Source organism: Parambassis ranga, chromosome 2, assembly GCF_900634625.1.
Source record: "Parambassis ranga chromosome 2, fParRan2.1, whole genome shotgun sequence".
Taxonomy (NCBI): Eukaryota; Metazoa; Chordata; class Actinopteri; family Ambassidae; genus Parambassis; species Parambassis ranga.
Genome location: NC_041023.1, coordinates 15,745,533 through 15,771,498, shown reverse-complemented (window position 1 = coordinate 15,771,498; position 25,966 = coordinate 15,745,533). Strand labels below are relative to the sequence as shown.

The following is a 25,966-nucleotide window of genomic DNA, read 5'->3' as shown; positions in this document are numbered from 1 at the left end:
ACTGTAAATCCAGAACAGTTTGTTTAGAATGCAGCAGCCACAAAGAAGCAATAGCATGTCAAATTGACTTAGTTAAAGATCCCCTATAAGACTTCATGCTCAGCTCAGTTTCAACATAAGTTTAAAGGTCTTCATTACTGTTAAAGCATCTGTGCCTGTGTTTATGCTGCAAGCTACTGGAAAGAGCTAATACTGCTAAGATAGATTAGTAGCTTGAAATTTATCTCTGTTAAAGTAGGTATAATTCTCCAAACAATACTCCAAAGGCATTTATATTTGTAAAACTGTGGTGCAGGACACACAAGAGATTCAATGTACAACCTTGATAATAATTGAGATTGTATAACCTCTTTGGTGGGTTCTAATTGATTTGTTTACTGTAAAAGTAATATAATACCATTTCACACAACCACCAAATTTCATCTGATCGTGCTTTAAAAGTTCATTTTGCAGACAGACCCATTAAGCTAAATATTAAGCTTAATATAAAAGCTGAAAACAAAACGAAAGCAGATAGACATAACTATATTTAAGCAGACTTGAGGATTGCTAATGAACAAACGGACGATCCAGGTTGTTCCATGCTGCAGCTGCTATCCACCACCGCCTCTGAAGTGTTCAATTAGAAACCCCCTACATTCATACCTTGAATGGTCAAAGCCACAACACCTCCATTGTGCCATTGTTCATCAGAATAAGATGCAGGTGCATGTTGTGACATGCGATTCATCATGAGTCACACTTTGAGTTTGAAAACAATTCCAGCAGCGCTGTCTGTAGATGCATCTTCTCTCTCTCTCTCTCTCTCTCTCTCTGTCTGTATGCATACTGTAGTCGCCCTCAAAGGTTAATAGACACAGGTTTGGTGCTCTGGGCACTGCTTGTCTCACCCATTATTCCAAATGTCAGCTGTGTAAATGATCAGCGGTGTCATTATCATCACATATTATCTGGGTAATTGCTCTTTGACAACCTTATTTGTTTCAATGCCGTATTCATGCATTGATAGCCTCGCCGCCACCACTCTAGTCTGTCATTATAGGAACATGCTCCCGTGTGTGGACCTTTGACATCTAAATGATTGCATGACACAAAGATAAGACTGGGTGTGGCTGCTTTTAATGCTGCTAATGCTAATTCCTTATGTTTGTGTAATATGAGGAGCAAACCACATATTGTGTATACGGTAAGCAGCTGTTGCATCTTTAATAAAGCCTCTCTCACACACAAAGTAGATGTAGCCCTTTAAATGTATTGATCGTATTAGCATTTCAGTTCTTTGAATAAACCACATAGGCAGCTGTGCACAGATGATAAGATGCGAGTAGTAGACTTAATTGACTTGATGGAAGCAGAAATGCATTTCCTCTCAACTGATGGTTAATGATTGACTTTATTTTAACAGAATTGTGATTAAATACATTTATATATCACATTTCTGCAGCTGTACATCAGATGGATTTTCTCTTAGACTTTGTCAGGCACAAAAAGAACACAGGGTGACTACAGTATAAGCTTATAATTAACAATTAGAACACTTTGAGAAAGGACTTGTCATTGTCATGAGCCTCAGAGGTAGTAGTTAGGGGTTAAAATGTCATATAAATTGCTCATTTTCCCTACGGTTTACATAATTTTAAGGATCTGTCTGGAGTGCAGTGTGTAACAAAGGAAAAAAAAATAGCACACTGTTATGATCACAGGATGACAAAAAGACAGCACAGAAATGTGTGCTATACAGGCGCTGTACTTCCAAATCTAAGATTATGCAAGCATCTGTGGCTGCCTGCATATATATATATGAAGAATAAGCCGGAGATCAAATGTGATTGAATGTGATTGAATGTGATTTACTTTGCATATCTGAGCCTAACACAGCTGCAGGAAGAAACCCTACATTCAGTTGATAATTACATCTCCCAGAATACAACACATTTTATGGTGTGTTTATCCTGGAAGGAACATATGGACGTATGGCCCAACTGACCATGGGGCAAAAAAAAAAAAACGAGTCCTGCCCTCAACCACACTTATATCCTGCGACCAGCTGATATACACAGTAGCATTTGTAAAAAGTAGAAAAAATATCAACCACATTTTTCCTCGTGGTGACGGGCTGCATAGAACAGTCTCTAGGCAGAAGCAGATTTTGTTTTAGCATTAAACAGGTAAAACACATTTGTTCACAGATCTATTTCAAGCCCAGGTCTGGGTGTTACTTTTTTTTCTCTTTTTCTTTTTTTTCATTTGTTTTAATGTATTATACTCTGCAATATCTTATCAATAAGATCTTCTGTTTGTCTATGAGCTGTGACTTTATTATTGGTTCTTCATGTTTATGCAGATGATACACGCCTATGTCAAGGTGCTCATCGGGCCTTTATTCTCATGCTGAAAATCAAGTGGTGGTTTGACGTCTACTGTGAAATATCACATAAAGTATAACATTGTATTTATTGCATATCAGTTAAATCTTTAGCCTGTTTTACTGTCATCCATTTATATCTAATTCCTGGTGTTACAAGTTTCATCTGTAATTGGTCGGGCAGCATTTTCCATGTTGTTTCTTGCTGTTGTCCTTAACCACACTCACCCGTCTCTTCGGCGCAGTGGAGAGGCCAGCGTGGAGGGGGTCCTCAACCAGCTGGTCCTGGAGCACCTACAGCTTGCTCCTCTGCAGTGGGGTGAGTCTCTAATGATAAAGATAATGACCTGATCACACACACTTGTCTTGCAATCACACAAGAGGAAGACAAGTTTTGCTTTTGCATCATATGTTTCATGTTTTATTTGTCTGCAAATTGCTGTTATCTCAGTCGTGACATGGCCATCTCTTCACCTGTCAGTTAGTGCATAAACCCTCCAGAACTGGTCTCAAGCCATGTTTTTTATTTGCATTCATAATGGGCTACAGGCTATTTTGGAAAAGTGTAGACAGCAGCTTGGGAAATGTGTGAATCACCGGGGACGCGCAGAATTTGTAGGAGCACTCTCTCCGGTCGTACCATCTGTGATCATCCTCCGAAATCACTTTTGATTTACTGCGGGTGTTTGTTTTCTGAGATTCCATGGCCTCTCTTTGGGCACTGCCAGCATTTTGATTAGTCAGCTGGGGCTGTCCTGCTTTTTTGCAAAGAGAAAGCAATCTGCAAAATGAAGCGACGCAGCAGATCAAGCATGGAAATGTAAGAAGCTATTGAGACAGAAATAAAAGGAGGAGGAAGGATCAGGAGCAAATATCACTGGATTCATTCTTCTCCAGCTATTTCGGAATTCGACATGCACCTCAGTCAAATCTCATTCCTAATAATAAATCATCTCTAAATATGTATAAGACCTGTGTTTAGACTGACACTACAGAATGTGTGCATTCTCAGTGCGCTGATCATCTCCTTAATTTCTGCATAGGTAGTTATTCAGTTCAGTCTGAAGGTCCTTGCTTGGCTTGCTGATTGTGAGCCAGATAATTTGCCTCAGACCATTAAGATGCCTTTATCGGGGTTTGCCAAGACTATCAGAGGCTCAATTACGGGTACAGTTCAACCATTTCCCCTGTGTCTGAAGCCGTTAGTCTGAGAGGATGCCTCTAATGCATTTGTTGTTCTGTAAGCTTCACACTCACAGCAGCAGATGAATGGAAACTGGCTGTCAAAAAATTGTTGATAATTGATGATCAAAACGTTGTTTGGTTATAGTTGCCTTTACCATCCTTTTCCCACAAATTCAGAGACAGTAGTACATCTGATAATCAGTGACTTGACCAAATACCACCAGATTGCTTCCACCTCTTCTATTGAAAAACAGATTTATTTAACCCTTTCAACCCCACAGCCGCCATTTTTTGGGTGCTTTTGCATGCACCCAACAATAAAAGCCATATAACGCTGTACTAACCATGTAAAAAAACAAAAACTAAAAAAAAATCATATTGCATATCAAATTAAACAGGAGAAACTCTACTACAAGCACATATAAGTCATATTTACACACATCAAACATAACTTCAACAACATGCAAATCAATTATCAATCATCAAAATAAAACTCTCATATCAAAGTCGACCTTCTTGCCACATGGTTATTGTTAGCTCTGTGATACTTCAAGTCACACAAACAAACAAAGTGTCATATGAAAGCTGAGACTATCATAATTGACACTGTTGCATTTGTCTTGCTATATTATGAATATTTGGTAAATTAGAATCTAAAGAATATAAAAGTAAAAAATCGCTTGTTTAGAGCGAGTAACAAAAAGAATCTGTCTTTCTTCTGTAAATTTGCAATCAGAAGTCATATTTGAGGGCAATAAATGCTTGGTTCAGATAGACCTGTCTGTGTTTATTCAAGACTAAAAATATTAGGATTAGACATTTATTATGTTTGTGGAGGACTTTTTTGGGGGGAGAATGTGACAATGGTCGTTTAGCACATAATGCATTTTCTTTTATGTGGCTGGTCATTGGTGAGTATAGCACTAATATTACTACTACCTGTCTACCAAATCTATTGGTTCTGACTTCTTCTCCATTTCTATAGTAGAAACAACTCTTACATAGGCAGCTATATTGATAGATTTCTGAAAACACCAGCTCAAACAAATCATCTTGCCAGGTTTTGCCGGACTAGTCCATGTTAGGAAGTAATGGAACACCTGTTTTAGGTACTTGCAGCAGCTTTTTCAGACATGCTGACTGCTCCTCTGTGTCTTGTTGTGTCATTTTTGTTGGATGTTGATCTGATTGGTCGGCTTGTGATTGACAGTGACGGCTCAGTACTTTTTTTTAAAAAGTATCTGTCTTTTCTAGACAGTGTGCTCTGTGTGACAGGCTCTGGAGTGCACCTTGTCCTAAAGGATTCATAATCTTAGATCTTAACCTTAGTATAAAAATCAACTATTGCCCTTTAGAAATGTGCAGACTTTTCAGGGGGTCCAAAATGTGTGTTGGTGAGAGGACATCATATCTATCAGAATAAGATGGCTTCACTTGAAAATGTCTGTGTGATGAGTCAAAGAAGTGCATGTGCATGTATCTAACATTTTGCTGGTTTTGCCATAACATTTATTGTATTTTACAATTACATTATTTGAACTGTTCGATTACCAAGCTCCACTCAAATACCAAAGAAACTAGGCCAGATTCAGCTACTCCAATCACCTCAGACAAGTCTCATGTCATGCTGGCACAGCACAGCAACGACAGTGCAGCTCTTTGGCAACAACTGTTAGAAGCTCAACACAAGCAGCACATGTATGATTCCAGACTTGTGGCTGCAGAAAGAATCAAAAAAGAAGTTCTGGAAGCTCACTTGATGGAATTGGCTGCAAAAAAAGGCCAAGAAGAACAAGTGCTGGCTGCAGATGCTCTGTAGCTTCTCAAAGTGACACTGCTCCCTCCTTAGTGTGTATGGATGTGTGAGTGAGAATGTTGGAAGAGTGTACTTTGGAATTATTAAATTAATTTTTGTAAGCCATAGGGAGTCATTTCTTCCCTACTTTTTGCAGTTAGGAAGAAAATGCGTTTTATTCACACAATGAAAGGTTGTCTCTATGTTAAGTAGCTTCATGATGACCTGGGTGGCGTGTGGCATGGACACGTATGCATAGCTATGCAGTAATAAATTATTAACGCTGCCTCACAGTCTGCGTGATCTGTTTATATCCACAAGCTATGCATGAAAACATGCTGTGAGCATACATTACATGATACAGGACACAGGCTAGAATAGTGTACGATGCCTCTCCTGTGGTCAGCTCCATCGGTCTTTCCTTAGCTAATCGAGGAAATCCTTAAGCAGCACTTCATCCTCAGGATCCAGCTGCTGATTATACAGTAAATTCCTTAAGAGCCATCATTGTGTGCCTTTCTTTCGGCTTGCCTTTTCTACACAGTCTGTTCTCAATCACAGTGCTTAAGCACTGGTTGATGCTGGACTGTAATCCATCATGTGCTATGTGCAGTGATTGTAATTAGTAAGTAAGTGTTTGGATAAGTTTTTTACATTATAAGTCGAAGAGATGACCTGAAAATTAATTATCAATCAAAAGGAGTACTGCAGTAAATAATAGTGCCGAGAAATATTTCAAAAGTCAACAGCGTCTGTGCTTTTTATTTATAGATACTCTGCCTCAGGCTGGGCTTACAAGATAGAGGCTGTGACATCTCTGCCTGAGCTCAGCCAATTGTGTGGCCCTGAGGAACTTGCCTCTTCATGATTTGCTACCATAGAAACCTATGAATATTTGATCGCACAGGTTCTAGTAAACGAAGCACATGGAAAAAGTGCCAGAATCTGTTTTATGGCTTTGTGTTCGTTTACAAGCTCATTATTATTATCGAATGGGGAGGAAAAAGGGGGGGCATTTAGTTAATGATTCTACCTCCGAGGCAGTCGCATGAGCAGAGCATCATGTATGATGTAATTCACAGCCTCCTTACAAAAGAATAATGCAAGTATTGTATTTCTTAATTACAAATGCTGCTGCTGAATTTCATTTTCGAGGTTAAGAGGAATGGTTGTAATTTACTGAATGGGAAAGAAATTGTGTTTCTGTCAAACAGAAGGCCTTTTCAAAATAAGAGACGTAAAAACAAAACAAATGAATGCTATTTTCAAAATAAACAAAACATGGATGAGAGGGTTGCAATCCTGTATCGAGCATAGTTTGTTTTTAACCGTTTTGCCTAAAATATGTGGACAGCTTGAACATGTTTATTGCCCAAGCCTACTGTCTTGCCATTTTTTAAAAACTATTATTTCAGTATACAATATATTTACAGCATATTTAAGTTAAGCTTGCAAATATGATTAATTATGACTACTGCAGCAATCCTTATTGTTATGATGATTCATTTTCTGCTCAAGCAGAAAATGCCACAGATCCTGCTAAAGAAATTTTCTAAACCTTATATGTTGACTGTGGATCTCATAGTGCTGTTGGAACAGCCTAAATGTTAGCAGAGGGAAGGTTTTTTTTTTTTTGCAGATGGCTGCCGCCTGAGTGGTTTATAAGAGGTGTATAAAATGTTAAAAGTAATCTAAAAAAATGTAGCAGAAAACAGGTTAAATGTAATAATTGTGGACAAGAACAATATAACTGTCCCTGTACTTAATGCCTTACTATAATCTATTTGCAGACCTAAGGTAATTAGTAAACTGCCAGCAAGAGAATATAAAAACAAATAAAAAAAACATTTACCGTACATGAAAAATGTACCAGGAGTCAGGAGTATATGCAAATAAGATGCTAATATAATAATGCATATTTTTAAATAAAATTATGTAATCAATAAAGAAGCACTCATAATGAACTGCCTTCATTTCAAGCTGTGGACAGGCTTTGCTTTTCAGCATTGTTTGCCTGTTGAGTGCTGTAACCAAGCAGTGAGATGGAAAACAGCGAGCCTGAATACGGACTTTGCACCCGTTCCCTGCTCCCCCCTCTCTCCTCGTTCTGCCACCAGGAACCCATCTCAATGGAATACAAATTCACCCATGAATGGAAAGACAAATGTTTAGCCTAGCAGAGAGATGGAAAGAGAAAGGGTGGGGGCCTCGCTGTGAAAGACGGGGAGATAATTTAATAAGACAGCACTGAACCGGCTCACACGTTTTTTCCCCCTTTCTACCCTGCACACACACACAGATGGACATGTGAAGGAGTCGCAGGCGGTGGCTTTTCAGCACACACAGGGGACGCCTCATGGAATAATATGCCTTTAAGTTTTTTGTCAGGTGCTCAATTGCCACAAGTGCTGCAGGTTTGACAAATGGTGCTGCCAAGCAGGCCAGACTCACCTGTAAACACTGAAGTCCTGTTCAGGTGATAATGATTAGAAGCGCTGACCTGGGAGGGTGGATGCGAATGAATGCATGCATGGCTGGAATGAAAGAGAAGTGTTCTGATTGCACCTATAACCTGTGATGTGTCACATCTGTGAGCCCATCAATTCAGGGCTCTTCTGCAGTTACCTGCACAGCAGTGATAGGGCTTCTGGGAGATGTGGGTAAGCCTTCTAAAGGCCAATCTTACTGCAGGAGATCACACCAGTCTGCCAGTAGCTCCTAGAAAAGCAAACACATCTATTGGCTGCTGTGCTTTATTTTTTGTTTTATTTTAGATATTCTTAAACAGTGCCAAATATTAGCCTTGTGATACACTGCCAACCTGTATCCAGTTACCAGTATCTTGTTTTTTATTTTAAATTCAGCAGCTTATTAAAAGTTCTGATTTGGAGACAGATGGCAGAAATGTTGTTCAACATTATCTAAAAACTAATACTGAAAACAAAACTCTATTTAGGCTTCCTTTGCTGCAACTGATGTTTAACATTTATTAAATTAACTCAACTTTATCCCCAGTGCCCTTTTTTATCTGTTGACTTTATGGGGCACCAAATGGAAAAAAAATAGCGGTAAATCCAAGCTGTAGTTACAGCTGTGAAAATAACATTCTGCTGGCTAAAGGAAAGTAAACATGGCTGTCATTTTAGCTTAAGTCCCTATAGATAACCTGCTTTATTTAACACGGTCACACATAAGTATAGAATAGAATAGAATAGAGCACAACACACACAAATCACTGAATTTGCAGCAAGTTGCACTATGGGAAATGTAGGCTTATAGCTTTTTTTACTAGAAAGAAGAATGTGTAGAATTAAAACATAAAGATACCATATACTGTATGTGGCCTTCCTTGTGCAGGTGCCAGTAAATGGGTGCATTAATGTTTCACTACCACAGATGGGAAAAGATCCAGTCTCATATAACCCTAAAGAAGACAAAGCAGGTTAAACAAAGTTATATATTTGGTTGTCAGAAATAATTTTGATGATAAATTTTAATCGTAGTGCAATGTTTCTGAGATCATCAGACGATAGACAGACAATACAAAGCAGTGCTCTGTAGAAGAAGTCTGACATTTTGCTTAAACTGTCTAAATTGTCATCAATTTGTTTTCAAACCACTATTCAATTAATGCTCCTTTTGACATTCAAGTTAATGTTTTGTGATTAGAAAAACACTCCAGAGTGATTTGTTATGATTAAATTAAATTAAAACAAGATACGATAAGACTCAGATCCCGCCCAGAGAAGCAGGCCTGTTATTAATATTAATACTCCTGTCTGTAGTCTTTTATCCAAATAATAAGAAGAAATAGGTAATGTGATGCTATGTGTCCATGTTAGCTCAAACTTAATTTCAGGAGCTCTACTAAACATTGGAAAAGTTCAGTTTACTTTTAAAGTAGAATTTGAAATATACCCTCAGTTCATACATTAAAGACCTTAAGGCTCGTAAGTTTCCATTGCTGCCAACACCTAAACAAACACACACACTCCCTCACCCCATAACTCCAAGCTTAAATTTGCAGCGGGTGTGGTCCATTTAGCTGACTGATGAGTGGTATGAGGAGCTCAGAGGGTAATTTATCAGCTTTTTATTTTTTAGCTTTGTCACCTGGGCTCTGTTAGTCAGCCATCCTGACGGCCTCCTATTGAGACCCAGAGTGAGATAGGAAGGTGACTCGCACCTTTTGGGAAGGCTGTCTGATGGGCCTGGGTGTGATTTACAAAGGCAGCGCTGACTCACACAGGGTAAGATGGGTGGTGAAGATGGAGACAAATACTTGGGATACGTGTATAATCACGAGGCGAGGTAGCACCTCAGAGGTCTTGAATTGTTCCTCCTCTCGGGCATCTGACAGGAATTGCCAATTGTTTTTTCAACCAGCTAATTAACCCAATATGAATGTGAGTAATGATATGTGCCATCTAAGATTACCATAACACAGGAGTGCTTAACAAATCTTTGTTAATACATTTTTACCACATTAGTCTTATTCTAGCTTTTAATGTAGAAATGAGAAGGAAGAGTATAGCAGCCCACTCTATGATTCCCTATCTAGCTTTTCCTTTTCTCCTCTGAATCTGGAGTTAGCACATTTAACAGGCTTGGAGCGTCTGTTTATGGGGCATTTATCATGGCTACAGAACAATCCAGGCTGTCAGTGCGTCAGTTTGGGTGAGCTGTGGAAATAAATCAGAACTCCTCCGGCCTGCCACAGATAGCACATTGCACACTTACCCATTCATTTAGATTGCTGGGGTGGGAGAGAAGAAAAGGAAACTTGAGCAAAAAACAGAGGCGCAAAGGCATAAAGTAGTAGAGATTGGACTGTTTTTAGACTGGTGATAAATGTGCAAATAAAGTATCTGTCCTAGGTGTGTATAGCAACTGAAGTACTTTAGGATTCTGTATCTGAATAATGCTACACTTGAAATAATTCTTCTAATTTGTCTGGTTTCATTTTACCTATTCTTTTACAGTATTAGGGTCCATTTAATTACCATGTGCCTGCCCCCCCGCCTCCCTTTATTCTGGAAATCTATTTTCAGCTTAAACCCTATTTTCCCCCTTTCTCGCCTTCTATCAAATAAAACCACCTTCTTCATTGATTTCTTTAGAGGAAACACGAGTATCCCCAACGGCTGCCTTTTCATCCCTGAAAGACAGATTACCTGACATTTTCTAAATGCAACAAAAGTCCAGCCTCTGGTTTCATTGTGCTAAAAGAGGGAATATTGTTGTGACACAGCTGTTTCACCTGCTGGGATACAGAGAAATGTGTATTGCAGTGTTATTATTACACTCGGCCATGCACCATCAATCCTCAAATGTAGGGAAACGGATCAGCAGTGGACGCGTCCGTAAGGACTGGCTGCAACAACAGTGGAAGCCTGTCATGCAGTTTGGATGCTAATGAATCCTAGCCGTGCTAAAATATATATAAGTTGAGAGCCTGATGTGGCAGAGGTTTGTTGTGAAGATTTTGTTTCCAGTGCATTAAATATTTTATGTTTATCGGAATATCTTTGCCTTTTTAGTGACATCTCTTTATAATCTAGAAAGAGCTTAAAATTAAAAATAAAGACTTCTGGCTCAATGTTGGTTAGTCTTTGGTGATGGCTGAGAGTCAGGGGTGCTGAGAGGAATAACCAATACAGTGTAATCATATTGTCTGACTCAATTTTTAACTGGAAAAGCTGGAGTTATCTTCTTGTGGTCATATAAATAAGTGCATATACACCTCCTGGTCATGGCAGGAATTGTAACCATGGTAACTAAGAAAATTGCAGCAAACCCATTGTCTAGAAATATCTGTATAGATAAAAAGTATGACCTTTTCTTAAACCATACCAAAATATAAGTACACAAACTCTAGTGTGAAGAGTCTGGTTTTGTGTTAATGCCAAATCCTCCCCCTTTTCTACCTCTTTATTGGCTGTAGTACCAACTCAGCCACCTGATTGAATATTTTATTTTTAGGTATCATTGTCAAGATTTATATTCTGCCCAGGATTTTCCATAAAGAATCTAAGCCAGTCTGCAGACATTTTTTTTCTCCAGGTTTGAAGTCTCATTCTTGTCCATGCACAGAACTTGCCATCCATTTTGACGATGGTGGGACGTGACATTGCCCCTCAGAGGGAGAAGTCACTCCACTGCATCATCTGTCTCTATTGATCCTCCTCAGTAATGCTCTGGTGCCACTAACTGGTAATCTGATCTTTACCCATGCAGGGGTTTTTGTAGACTGCTTTTTTTGCAGTTTGTAGATGCTGTGAAATCTGTTTACATTGCCTACAATGAGTTGATTTGGCTGTCTATAATAGGGAAAAACTTACTGTACATGAACATGTTTCTTTACGGATGTGTCACAACAGTATAAAAATGGCTTTGCTTGCCTCAGGAGTGTGCTGCAGTTGCACGTCAGAATAAGTTGTTTGTGATTCATGCCAGAGGGAACTCCATATTTATATCGGACATTGTTTAATCTGATGGTCATGCATTATTACTAAGATATACTTTTTGCTGCCCTACCACTACCCATCTGCCCCCCTCCCCCTTGTTGACATGCTATACATCTCTTTCCATGGCGTCACTAAGAATCAGGCGATCCATCATGTTTGGATGCGGCGGATCAGATGTTAGCCTGGCTTGGGATTCACAGGAACAGCAGCCCCTGACAGGTCCATGTCAACCCTGTGGGTAACTGGCACATTTTAGTATTCAATGGACTGATCCTGCTCACTCTCACTACTGACAGCTCACTGGCCTGGACACTTTACTGGCCATCGCTGTGGCATGACGCCTACTGAGCGAACACTGTTACCCTGTCATTCCCCTCTGACATGAAATACAAACAGTACCTTCAAGGAGAGCATGAGGAGTCTGTATGTGCAGGGCTAGCTGCAAAAAGTAATATGCGACTGCGTGACAGCATGTTATGAGGAGACTAAGAAAGCATCCCACTGTGCCTGGAATGCTCAGGAGGTATATTTTGGGAAACACTTGATGTGAATACATTGTCACATTGTCACATTATCTTTTTCTCGCTTTCCCCTTTCCTTTTATTTGCACTCTATTGCTTTCTCTCTTACATGCCTACGCACACACACACAGTAATTTGACATCGAGTTTAAAAACCGCCTCTCATGGTGCTGATAGTAATGACTGGGGTCAGTTCAGCTCACTAGAACTGGCATTGTCAGAAGATAAAAGCTTTGTAGCGCAAGAGATCAATTGAAACGATGCTGGCAGACAGCACAATTTATCAATCTGAATGACAGTCATGAATGTTGCCTTTCTACATAAATCTGAATGCTATCATTAGCTATTGGCCTAATTGTCACTCATTAGCAGCTTTATAGCTGTCAGCAAAGGCACATTCACCAACAGAATATTAATAAAGTCTAAATGTCCCAGTAGGAAGCCGCTAAATTGATACAGTCGGAGCTAAACAAGCTAATGTTGGATTCAAATTGCGCTGACCCCATTAAAAACAATTAACCAGGGCACAATACACAGGCTGTCATGTATTCTTAACCTTTCAGTGAAACCTTCATCCAGTAGAACATTAGCTTATAAAAAAGCAGCAGTTTTTTGCTTTATATCTAGAAATACCAGAAACTAACTTGGACAGATCATCCAATATCAATTTAACATCAGTTCAAAGCAATTTAATAAAAATGCTAGGAGCTTTAAACCAAATTTTATTCAAAGTCCATAACATGCAAATGATAGGATACCTGAACCACAGTGAAAGTTCTACATTGTAGGCTGAAATGCATGCTTTTGAAATATATAGTACAGAACCCACAACCAGCAATTTAAGAGCAATGATTATGTTCTAGCGAAAATCGTTATATTACCTCAGAAAATTTAACCTATACAATTCTGGATTTTTCTGGTATTTATTGTTCAAGGAACAATCTGTTTGCCAGGCTTCAGGTTTTGTTCTTATGGCAGAACTACAGTGGTGCAGACCAATCTGCGTCCCACAATACAAAAGCAATACAAAGTATACAATGCTCAGCAGCATTCATTGCTTACAGGTTTAAAAAAAAAAGTAGTCAACTCATGATTGGCCCAAATAAAAGTGTAGTTTTTCTCCTGATCCTGGTGTGTGATACCTATCCAAGATGTCGCCTTGCCCGTATATACCAGAGCGCTGACTGAAAGGGGAAATAAAACGAAGTCTCGGGATGGTCGCAGAGCCAGGAGAAGTAATTGGTTTGTAGGCCTGGATGAATCGATTGGCAGGACTCATATGTTTCCCCCCCTGTGGTCACATCTATCCCCCCACCTGTACCCACCACTATAGAGTCATGGTTGAACTAAATTGTGCTGCTTATTGACCGCTCTGCTGAGATTGACTTGGCGTATACCACCACCAATGCTAGGTCAGTAATTAGAGACATAGTGGTTAAATTAAATCATCAGCAACTCACTCAAGCATGTGGAGGCAAAGGCAATTGGTTTTGGAAAGTTATTAGATGGGAAAAAAGCAGTATAACTGGAAGACTATAACTACTAACTTACTCTGGTGTAATCTGTAGATTTTATTTTCTTTATTGATTAAATATTCTGTCGATAGGATTCAACCCAGCAAAACAGTTCTCTCTCCTGGTATTCATGAGAGTACATTGCACTATTATACTATACTATGCTATGCTATCCTACACAATGCATAACTGTACTATATTCTGCTATACAATACTGTGCCTATACGCTGCTTAGCGGTACCGCACCACACCTGCACTATACTATACTATGCTGTGCTGTACTATACTATAGTATACTATGCTATACTGTACTATACTATACTATACTATACTATACTATACTATACTATACTATACTATACTATACTATACTATACTATACTATACTATACTATACTATACTATACTATACTATACCATGATGTGATTTGCTTAATTTGTACATTGCACCTGCTGGCTGGTATATCCACTATAGCTTGCTGGGGTCAAAATGGACTCAGTGGACGTTTTATCTAAATCAGTTTATTGTTAAGTGAAAAGGTGGTACCATCTGTCTGTGATTAATGCATTTAAGGCTTGATAGTTCTGAGGCATGTCATGTTTTAGAAAACATGTTGTGTATATCAGCGACTAAACAGTTTGATCAAGCCTGCTGGTCCACTGATTATTATTAGTGTAATAATCTGAGGTGTGAGTACAGATTATTATCACTCTGTCGCTGACCTTTCAGGCGAGGCTGACTGCATATAGAAAGAGAACAGCGGATCCAGACGGGGGAAAAAAAGGCTTATACCCACAACGTGTGCTTAGCTGCTGATTCACTTCATGTCCTTCTTTAATGCAGCAGGGGCAGCCTTTTGTTCTCTACTTTTGTCTGGACCTGCCATTGTTCTTCCCACCTGGTATTTAAAGACAGTCATGGCACGGCTAGTAATTACCTCCAGGGATCCCACTTGCAGGTCTATTTTCATAGCTGACTGTCTGCAAACATAATACCAAACTCTTTTTCATAGTTGCTGCGATCACAGGAGGAAGCAACAACTACTTGTAACAGGTGGCTGGTCTTTTAATGTTGGAAAGAGATTAGACAGCAGGGGAAGGCCTCTGTTTGTGCTGCTGAATCACACAGCACCATTCTGACAATTTTAAGCAAAGTTTTTTAGTGACACTGTCAGCATTGCTGCCAAATCCCTCAAGGCTTTTTGGTTGCTTTCCAAGTAAAAAAAAAAAAACAGTAGCTCATGCCCCAAACAGCTCCTGCACTTGCACCATAGTGCCTAAGCTGAAATACCTGCATCAGCTGCAGGCTGTTGGGTTAGAGTCAAACTAATGCTCCAGTTTTTTTTCTCTTCAGTGCAAAGCTATTTTTTTATTACTTTACTAGAATGGACAGCAATTCAAAGGCCCTTCTTTTTGACTTGAATGTACATTAATGTTTAGAATTTATTAGGTTTTTATCTTATATTTTTTATTTTTTACGCTCACTACTTTACCTTATTTGTATTTCTGTCTTTTTTGAGTATACATGGAGCACCTGGAACGAAAACAATTTCCCCCCGGGGATCAATAAAGTATTTCTGATTCTGATTCTGATTGTTTGAGTACAAATTGCCACTGTATTGTTTCATTTGCTACCTATGAACACTAACCAAATCTGAACTGTGAATGCATCAACTAGTGGCTGAGTGCACTAAAGAAGTACAGTTTCTGTGTGGCTGGTGGGGAAAGCTCGTCCACCGATGCCCCGTCCATTTATCCACCCCACCCCACCCCCACGGGGGCCAGTGTTATACTAAATAATGGCGTGTGCTCAAAAAGGTTAAGCGTTGAGTCAGAATCAGTGATGACAGGTTGACCAATGAGTCTCAGCCAGGCTGCTCTGTGCAGCAGATGAGACCAAACACACACACGCTCACTGGACATTATTGAATTTTTTGTGCACTGTTTCTCTATAAAGTACAAATCTTTCCTCTGTATTCCTTCTCCAGTGCAGTTACTGACTTTGAGGTAATACAATGATAGATTGACTGCTGTTATTTTACTGTCCTTGTTTTGTCTCTATACTGATCTCTCTGTAAATGTGTAAGTGTACTTCATAATCAGATTGACAGCGCAGATCAACAGAGCACTGTAAGTGTAAACAACTTTTGTAGTTTCTTCTGTGTAGTGGGATTAGTTTGCAGGATGCACTGCCAGCAGACTAGCAAAAGTGTATTAATCACTTTATTTGGGTAGAATTTAGAGTCACAGTGCAGACTGACTCCTCTTTTTTATAGGAGCTCAGAAAATGTTTCTCTTATGGGCCACACACTTGCTGATCTAGTATTGCATTTACCATACCATACCATATCATACCATACCATACCATACCATACCATACCATACCATACCATACCATACCATACCATACCATACCATACCATACCACCATTAAATGCAACAATGGAAACAGTGCAAACAGTGTTTCTTTCCTAAGTTGTACTACAGGAAGCTTTTTTTGGATTTGAGAAATGTGAGAAGGGGATTGATCAGGAAGAAAAGACTTGTTGAACCTGAGTAGCAGTTTGTTATTGGATTAGTTCAGCCAATTTTGCTATCGGGACATGAAGTCAATTAGTCTTACGTATACTTTCAAATGTACAAAATATTGTAGTATAGAAAGAAGATTACAAGAAATTACTAGATTTACATTTGATCCGATTACTCGAATAATCGCAAAAACACTCAGTGGCTATTCGATAATCAAAATAGTCATTTGTGGCAGCCCTAGTCACATTGTTATGTACACTGACTTGTGGTCGCATTACATATCTCATATGTGAAAAAGGCATTGTATTAGCATTGCTTGATTGAAATTTTGCACAAAAATACAGTTAAGTATGCATGCTTAAATTCTTTGAAGTTGTGTGGTGCATAATATGTTGCCCAGGCAATGTGCAATCTCTTTGTTTCACCTAATTAAGTGGTTAAAAACCCTTTATATGCTCACTGCCTCAAGCCCAGTACAGTATATGCTCATATACTCACATATAAAGAGATTTTGGTATTTTTGTATAGAAGTGTCAGTACAGTTGGACAGAGACAGAAGATGATATGCAGCAAGAGCGGAGCAGATTTATCGATTTTCTTATTGATAAATGCACGCAATCCCCTGAAGCTTTCTGTATAGAAATATCTCACTGGTTTCATACCTTATCTTTTTTCCTTTTTTTACTGATAAATTTCCTAACATGATGCTCTTTTATTCCCAAAAGAGCTCTCGTAAAAGAACACTTGAAACCTTTGAATAAGTGTGCACCCCATTTTTTATACTTCTCTGGAAAAAGCAGTGCCCAAGAAACATGGAGATATGAAATTGTAATTCAGCAGCAGACAAATGGTATGTGGCTTTGCTCTGAATTATAAATGAAAGCAGAAGGGCCTTAGTTCTGCCTTCTTGCCCGAGCGTGATTCAGACAGTCTGGCGTGAGCAGGACACGGGTGCATAACAGGTGGAGGCAGACACTTGTGCATACACACACACACACACACACACACACACACACACACACTCAATCTGTGGGAATCGGCGGCTCGTTACAAGTACCAGCCAGAAAACTCATAGTTTTTCATATATTCTGATGAAAGTTGATATAGTCTTTATTCACTATTTTATTAAACTACACTGCTTGCATAGGACTAAAATGACTATGATTAGAGGGAAGACTCCGCCTATTTAAGCCTGCACACCTCATGTTCATAGTTTGCTCCTCAAAGCTACACCCACCTCTAGAATGTTAATGAATGTTGAATGTTGATGGAGCTTGCCCTTCATTTTCAAATCAGTATTCACATTTCAGAATCAGAAATACTTTATATATATGATAAAGTTCCTTTATTTACAGCATTGGCTCTTGAGTCTAGTGTCAGTGGGCAAGTTGTTTCCAATGGCAGGCAAGCACTTTGCCTTGCATCCCCATCACTATGGATGGGGTGAATAAACTGCAAAAAAAAAAATGCTTTGGCTCTGCTAAAATCACTATGTAAGTGTAATCCATTTACCACTTTCTTGGTTTGTGTGTGCTGTAAATGTTGGGCGCTTGAAGAGAGAAGGTCTCTCTGACGCTCCGTGCCTCAGCTTCATGGCCAGCTGGCTGATACGTGCTCAGCAGACTGCAGGATGTCCTGGTCTACTGGTCTGGGGTCAGTGCAGACGGCATCCAAAAAAACCCTCCTCAGTGCTGACAGGGCTTGCATAGAGCTTGTCATTCCTTGCATCTCTGTGTGACAAAAGCTATTGTTACAGTTGAATTAACTACGGAAAAGCTCAACTATACAAGTACATTTCATAAGAAATGTCATAATACAGCAAAAAAATGTGAAAATAATATTAGGTCTTCTGCAGGGATACAGTATGTGAGTGTGTCACAAAGCCAGTCACCGTGTTATGTGACAGCTATCTGTGCATGAATGCATGAGGGCTTCCTGTCTTTGTTGAGCTGGCCAGTGAAAGACATTTTAATGTCATTCTGACCTGTGTGGCTGTTAGCAGGATGCCCTCTACCCATCTGCCAGTCCAAGTTAGTCTCTGCTCTCGCTGCACATGGAGATGAGAGGCACTTTTAACCCTTATGGCACTTGGAGCTGTGGAAACACACCATTGCACATGCACTTTTATGTTATGTAGCCGAGAACATGAATGAGACTGTGTGGGTAGTTACATGCTGCAAGCAAATCAGAAGTGTAAAAATCTGGCCACACTCACAGACTCTTGATGCTTTATTTAGCTGAATTAAACACACTAAATTGTAACTCATTTTTGCATATATTTCTCTTATCTGGTTACATCTACAGCCTTCATATGTATAGGTTTGGTTAAATCATGCTGAGGTTGTGACTCAGTGGGGGTCATTATTGCATTATGCTCCTGCTTAATGCAACACTGAAATTTTCATGAGGGGTTATATTTAGTTAGGAACATATTTTACCAATTTGCATATTTTAACAGCAACAGCTTTGGAATCTCCTTGCCTTTCTAGGGGCCTGCCTGTCTAAAGCACATGTCACATGTGATGGTAAAAATGGAGTCATGATATGATACCGCAACTTGAATTACTCATACATGATTCGCTCAGAGGTTTGCTATTACTTACACAGTCATGTTATAAGTGTAGCCCAGAGAGGAAGGCAGGAAGGATGTGCTGGATCACAGTGAATCAGAGTCAAAGAAAGCAAATAGGATCTGATTCTAGTGCCAGAGCTCTCCTTGTGAAAATGTATAGACTCACTTTAGATAATGTGGGTCAGTATTTTTTCGCAGTGTCATTTTACATTTTTTAGCATCTGACACATTTCATACTAGCATTGTGTGACCAGTACCAGAACATATGTATATGTTTTTATGACTACTTTGTTTCACCTTATTTACCTCACTTACCCTCACAACAAGGAAGGTAGCATGAGGACAGGGCAGGTTAACAAATTGAATATTTAGCTAGCAGATAGCATCTTAGCTAGCTTGCAAACTGTACAGTAAAGATGCACGATATTGAATTTTTGCTAATTTGTTGATATTGTTCAACTTTCTTTGGATGGTTTGCAGTGCTAATACTTTAGACTCTGAGTTAGCATTAGTCAGTTATCTGTTGATATCTCTATTGTAGTGGCTGATGGTGCTTGCTGATAATGTTGTGCTTCCTACTCCATAGGTAATTATTTGTGATGTCTCGATCAGGTTTTTTTGCCCTCGAGTCCGAGTCATTTGATTTTGAGTGTCTGTCGATACCAATCCAATACTTTTAGGGTTCTCCACAAAGACAAATGGCAGATTGCTCATTGCGTTCATTTGTGCTATCTTGGCTGCGCTGTCACAGGGCATTTTTTTTCTCTCCTCTTCAACCCTGTTACCTGTTACTGCTCACGTTTCTTTCTGCATAGGCAAAACTTTCTATGTGTGTGTGCGTGTAAGTGTGTAAGCGTGCACAATCCTTTGACCTACCCAAAGTGCATTGCCTTTGTGAGGAAGGAAACAGCTGCTCCGAGTCTTGAACCCAGGACCTCTTGCACCCAAAGCGACAAACAATCGATAGCCCTAATACATAGATTTTCGAACATGTAGTATACATGACACATATAGTGTGACTGACTGAACAGTCAGGGTAGTGAGTGGCAATGCTTCCAGGTTGATAAAGAAGAAGAAGGACTTGTAGGCTTTCTAACATTTTGTACTGGGCAGATAGTGATAGTTTATCTAATGATTTTTTTTTTTAACTTATTGCTGGATAAATGCTGAAAATGCAAGAGATGAATGCGTGTATATGTTTTTAGTTGTTTGTTTGTTTATAATATAAATATGAATGTACAGTTTTAAGCTGTCATTTATTATTTGTTCTATAAAGCTGTATGTCTTTTATAGAATTCGTCTAATTTTGTATCATTTTTTTTAAACATACAATGCCAATTTTAAACTTGAAAATCTTTTGGTGTGTGACCTGCCTTCTCTTTTCACTTATTTAATGTCATGTTAAATTTAAAACTAGTTACAAGACAATGGAGTCACTCTAACTGTTATATGTGAAGCGTATGTGTTATATGTAATAGTACAGTTAAAGGTCAAGGAAAGTCTTTTTTTGGCCATTTGCCATTTGCCAGACATCAACACTATGAGGTGGACTCCTCTGTTCTGTCTTTCTTATGTAGCACTACTGTGCAAATGCAACATCCATTCACTGTGATATATGTATAGTATTAATGGAAAATGTAGCAGAATGCACTACAAATTACCTTTAGATACTGTATTAATCCCAGAGGGAAATTCTTTACGGCTGCTGCCAAGCAGTGTCATACAATGACTAGCAAGGCGCGCCACAGGCTAGGGTGAAGTGTCTTGCCCAAGAACACACAACAGTGACTAGGGAGGAGTTGGGATCGAACCACCAACCTTCCGGTTACTAGACATGTTGTCCCTTTAAGAGCAGGTCTTTGGATATGGTGTTTTACATTCACTGCGGTGCAACAGTGTTCAGACATTTTACCTATGTCTGCTCACAAGGACAAGTTCTCCATGTCTCTAAAGTTTGACAGGTCCTCTGACATCATATAAAGATTTAATGCAGATATCTTTAGCTTTTCCTAATGGATAGATCTGATGGCTGTGCAGGGAGTGTTAAAAACACACACAGTAGATTAGCATACATAAAATGATAATGTTTGCAAGCTAATGACCGCCGAATTTATGTCTGTCCTCAGATGAGTTACACATGGTGATTTAAATATAACTAAATATCGCTAAACTTTAGGGAACTATGTTTAATTATCTAATCAAATTCTGTGATTTAATCCAGCTTGTTATTTATGAACAGTTGTCTGTGAATCATTAGCGAGCCAGCCACAGTATTGTTAGTTTAAAGGTATGCTCAGATGCAACCTAGCTGATTTCTTCCTGTGCATTTTAAACATCAGATGGAATTATTCACCCATATTTTGTGAGTGCTTGGAAAAAAAACATATGAATAATGCAACAGCACTCAGTTGCTGTGGTGGGCCTTAATGAGATTTTTGGGAAGATTGTGCTTACTGAGTCATCCAGAGCAAGAGGAGAGTCAGGGAAGGAATGAGTGAAGGTGTGAGAGAGGGGGTTCAGGGATGTGCATTAAGTCTTTGTACGTTTTAATTCCATTCGCGGCAGTGACTAAATGTAATTAGAGCACCAATTACAGGAGCAGGGGATGAAGCACTGGGCTCCCCGGTACTGTCCTCAGTCACAGACAGAGGCCACACTGGAAATAAAAGTCCTACTAATGCTGCTATAGAGATGCACAAATCTAACAAGCTGAGAAGCATCTTCACATCATTCTACCATATTTGTTATGTTAAGATGAAAGTTTAGACTTATGAAGAGGAACAAGATCCTTCACATATAAACAGCACATTCACTTGCAAACTGTGTCTGAGTATCTGTGCGCCTGACAGAGCAACAACATACTGCACAGTATCCAGGGTCTGGAGTGCATGTTGCCATATCTACCCATCACCTCCTAGCCCTTCCATAGGTTTGAAAGCAGAGACCTTTTTCACCTCCAAACACCTCTGCGGTCTAGTATGAGTCACATTCACCTGCCAGAAATGTTTTTTGTTTTTTTTTCTAAACAGGCAGCTATAACCAACACTAGGTGGAGGCTCATATTGTTGCAAATGAAGCCCTGCTTGTATTCCTGCGTTCACTCCAGCTAGTAAGTAAACTGGCTGGAGCAGCAGTACTTCTACTCCAGAACAAATGATTTGGAGGGTTTGAATTATTATGTGCTCAAGCTGGGCTGACACACTGAACTGATAAACTGTAATGTAACAGGGCTGCAGAGAAGTGCAGAATTAGTATTTTAAACCACTGTGCTCATTTCAAAACTCTATTAGGACTTTCATAACACCCCTTTTTCTGTTTTTTTGGACAGTACATTTCCTATTTTTTAAAATAAATAAATAATTACAAATAAATAAATACAAATAAACTACTGTTCAAATGTTTGGGGTCACCAGGCCAGTTCTATAGCTTCTCTGATCAGCACAACAGTTTAGCTGTGCTAACATATTTTCACAGGAGTTTTCTAATCATCAATTAGCCTTTTTAACACAATTAGCTAACACAATGTACCATTAGAACATAGAAATGATGGTTGCTGGAAAAGTGCCTCTATATCTTTGTATATATTCGATTAAAAATCAGCCTTTTCTAACTAGAATAGTCATTTACCACATTAACACTGTCTAGACCAGGGGTTGGCAACCTGCGGCTCCGGAGCCGCATGAGGCTCTTTCATCCCTCTGTTGTGGCTCCCAGCCGGCGAGCTCATTTTTAAAAAAAAATAATAATAATCTGAATAAATAATGGCTGTTTAATTTAAAATGTATTTTATTTTATTCATTTAGTTTTTTCATAGTAATGGTTCTTTCGTTGGAGATTGAGATGCTCTTGTGATATTAAACAACACTTTTAATATTTTGTCAAAATATGCGTCATGGTGGCGTCCTGTGCACAGCACCTGTGACACTGGACAAACTCGTGTTCAACGGCCTACATGGAATGACATTCCTGACACTTATATGAACATGGAAACGTAGCCTATGCATTTGGAGTCCTGTTGATCTTTGGATACTCATACTTGTGCGAGCTGGTGTTTTCCATCATGAGCTACATTAAAAAACATCGCTCGAGCCTCACAGATCAGAGCTCAATCCTTCGGGAAAATCAAAGTGACGTCTTACAGCCCTGAAATGGATACGATACGCTGTGCAGTGAAGTTCAAGAGCAGAACTTACATTAACGAGGTGAAAGAAATAATTACACAAGCCGTTATTCTGAAAATACATATTTTTATATTGGACCCTGATTCATATTCAGGTTGACTACTGTAGCCTACGGTATGGAGGAAATTAATGACAGCACACTGAAATCAAAATAACATAAACTGGCATTTTTTGTTCAGATAAATATTATCTATATCTATCTATATTAGGCCAATATATAGATTAATATTACCTACAATTTAGTGGTCAAATAGGTGTAGATTAGTAGTTAGGGGTTTGTGGCTCCGAGTGTGCTTTATTCAGTGGGAAACCGGCCCAAATGGCTCTTTTATGCTGAAGGTTGCCGACCCCTGGTCTAGACTGTATGTCTGATTACTTTAATGTTATCTTCATTGAAAAAAAACACGGTGGTGTACATCCTAATGTATTATCTGTATACTGTATGCAGTATAATAAGTGTAGCTTCACACTAACCAAAAAGAATGAATTTTCACACCCCTTACTCCCTAGCTTTGTGTTTATATCCTAAACATAAGCTTTGTTTTACCAGCAGAATCATTTGTCTCATTATACATTTACATTCAATGGCGGTTGAAAATAAAATGTTACTTTTTACAGTTTTCATCGGTAATGAAAAAGAAACTGAAAAAACATTTTCAGTTTCCCAAAAACAGTTAATCATCTCAGTGTAATATTGAACTGTTACAAATGATTATTTCAGGTGCTTGTTCCTCAAAATTTGATCAATGTCAGTGTGACATAACTGATGACAGTTTTTACCAAAAAAAAAAAAACTTCTTCTGCTGACTCTCTGGGAGCAGATGTGTAGCGTAGGCTGTGACATTCTGCAGATGTCTTCTCTCTTTCACTCCTCATCAGATTTTTTTTCTTTTGTCTCCCCAAGTGCTGCAGTTCACAGGGAGTATTTTCTCACTCTCTGTCCCAGACTGTCGAGAAGCAGATTTAGAATGTGAGAGCTAATTATAGAAGTCAAGATGCTGAGCACAAAGTGCAGTTGAGCGTATGGTGTGTGCAGAACTGGGCTGTGAACCTTTGTGCTTGAAAGCACGCAGCACACCTGGGGCTCACATGGAAACAGGGTGGGATTATAGGCAGAATCCATTATCATTTGGCGTGCTATAGGGGCTGGCGACAATCACAATCTCATTTGCTCCTTTTGTGCTCTTCTCACCATGACATTCTACTAGTTTGATAATAGAGTGGAGAGGGGCCAGAGGAGCTTCTCCCAACTTGAAGATTATATTCAAATTTCTGCTCTCACTGCTGTAAAATGTAACCGCTGCAGTCACATGACCAGACAGGATTCCACTTGCTTATTCATGGTCTATGGACTTAGATCCACAACCATCCTTTATATGCACTATTTTACACAACAGGAGGCCACAGAGCTACATGAAAACTATAACACCATCTGTGAAGTTTTTCTGGGGAGATTTGGCTGTTTCATGCTGCTACATCGAGAAATGCTTTACTTTGTTGCAGTATTATCCAATAATAAACAGTCAATTTTAGTTTGATGTGTAGGCATAACGCTGGTAGCCATGACGGTGGGTTTTTGACATGTTTCGATATGGCAGGCAGGAGAAGGTGCGAAATGTTGTCCATTTAACGTTTAAAATGGCAACATGCTAATGGGGTGATACTCACCCACACTGTACATGTCCTCTTCCTTTACAAGCTAGTCCTAACAGAGCCCATGAAATGTGTAACATTAAATTTCCTTTGCTATACTGAAATTGTATTTATTTCTTTAATTTTCAGATTTTATGTAACTTGGAATGTGGTGCTGTGCAGTCCTAGTCCATCCGATTACCTGACTGGGTGATTCTTGTCTTCCGTTACTTCTTTTAACTTTTATTTCTGATCTCTGTTGTAAGTTATGAATGTAAAGTGGTATGGCACATAGTTTGAGGGTTATGTTTCTGACGTGCTCTAAAACAAAACAGCAACAGACACAGATTAACCTTCATGTTCTGACAGGTGAAGCGAAAAACACTCTGGTTATCATGGCACCTTCAGTAGGTGCAATATGACCCTGTTCACACTGGGGAAATCAATCCGGCTAGAGCAGGATTCGGGTCGTATCTGGATATACCCGGATATTTTTTTCTGAGTCTGAACAACACAAATCCGGATTTCAATCCACCTGGATTGAAATCCAGATCTAGCTGGATTGGCTTACATCCAATCCAGCTGGATCTAGCTGGATTGGCTTACATCTTGCTCAGGTCTGAATGCAAATGCAGCTAGCGAATCCCACTAGCGACGTGATACTTCTGGGTTGACGGGGACAGTGTCTGGGTCATGTACAAAAGCTGTATGTAAACAACCGTTGAACTATGACAGCTTTGCCCCGAGTTTATTTTTGACAGGGCTACAAAGGAATAAACTGCTTTTTAAACAAAAAAAAAACTGAAAGAATGAGCGACATAACAACGCACAACGCATGCACACACACGGTCCTACTATGTATATTACGAGGCGCCACCTAGTGGTTTGGATGACAACAAATAAACCGGATTTAGCTGGATTGAGCGCGGACACACGTGTGTGATAGCCAGATTTCAAAATAGGTCTGAACATATCCAGTTTAAAGGCTATCCGGATACAATCCTACTCTAGCTGGATTGACTTTCTCCAGTGTGAACGGGGCTTGTATGAGGCAGCAGTTAGAGCAGAAACATTTGTACCTCATGCTGTCATATATGGGCAAGGAAATAGTGATAGATTTTGTTTATATTAGATAGATTTATATGTACTGATATGCAATTTCTATCTCTGAGACAATAGACATATTTCCTTTATTAAAACTACATG

The 25,966-nt window shown here is 39.2% G+C and overlaps 1 protein-coding gene across 2 annotated transcripts in view; it reads left to right on the top strand.

The window, feature by feature from the left end:
• Nucleotides 1-25,966, top strand: part of trappc9 (trafficking protein particle complex subunit 9) — a 171,302-nt gene that overhangs the window by 110,842 nt on the left and 34,494 nt on the right. For both annotated transcript variants that reach the window (XM_028400050.1, XM_028400048.1), the window contains one exon: nt 2,594-2,684. In XM_028400050.1, coding sequence (XP_028255851.1) covers nt 2,594-2,684 — 91 coding nt within the window. The remainder of the gene's footprint in view (nt 1-2,593; nt 2,685-25,966) is intronic.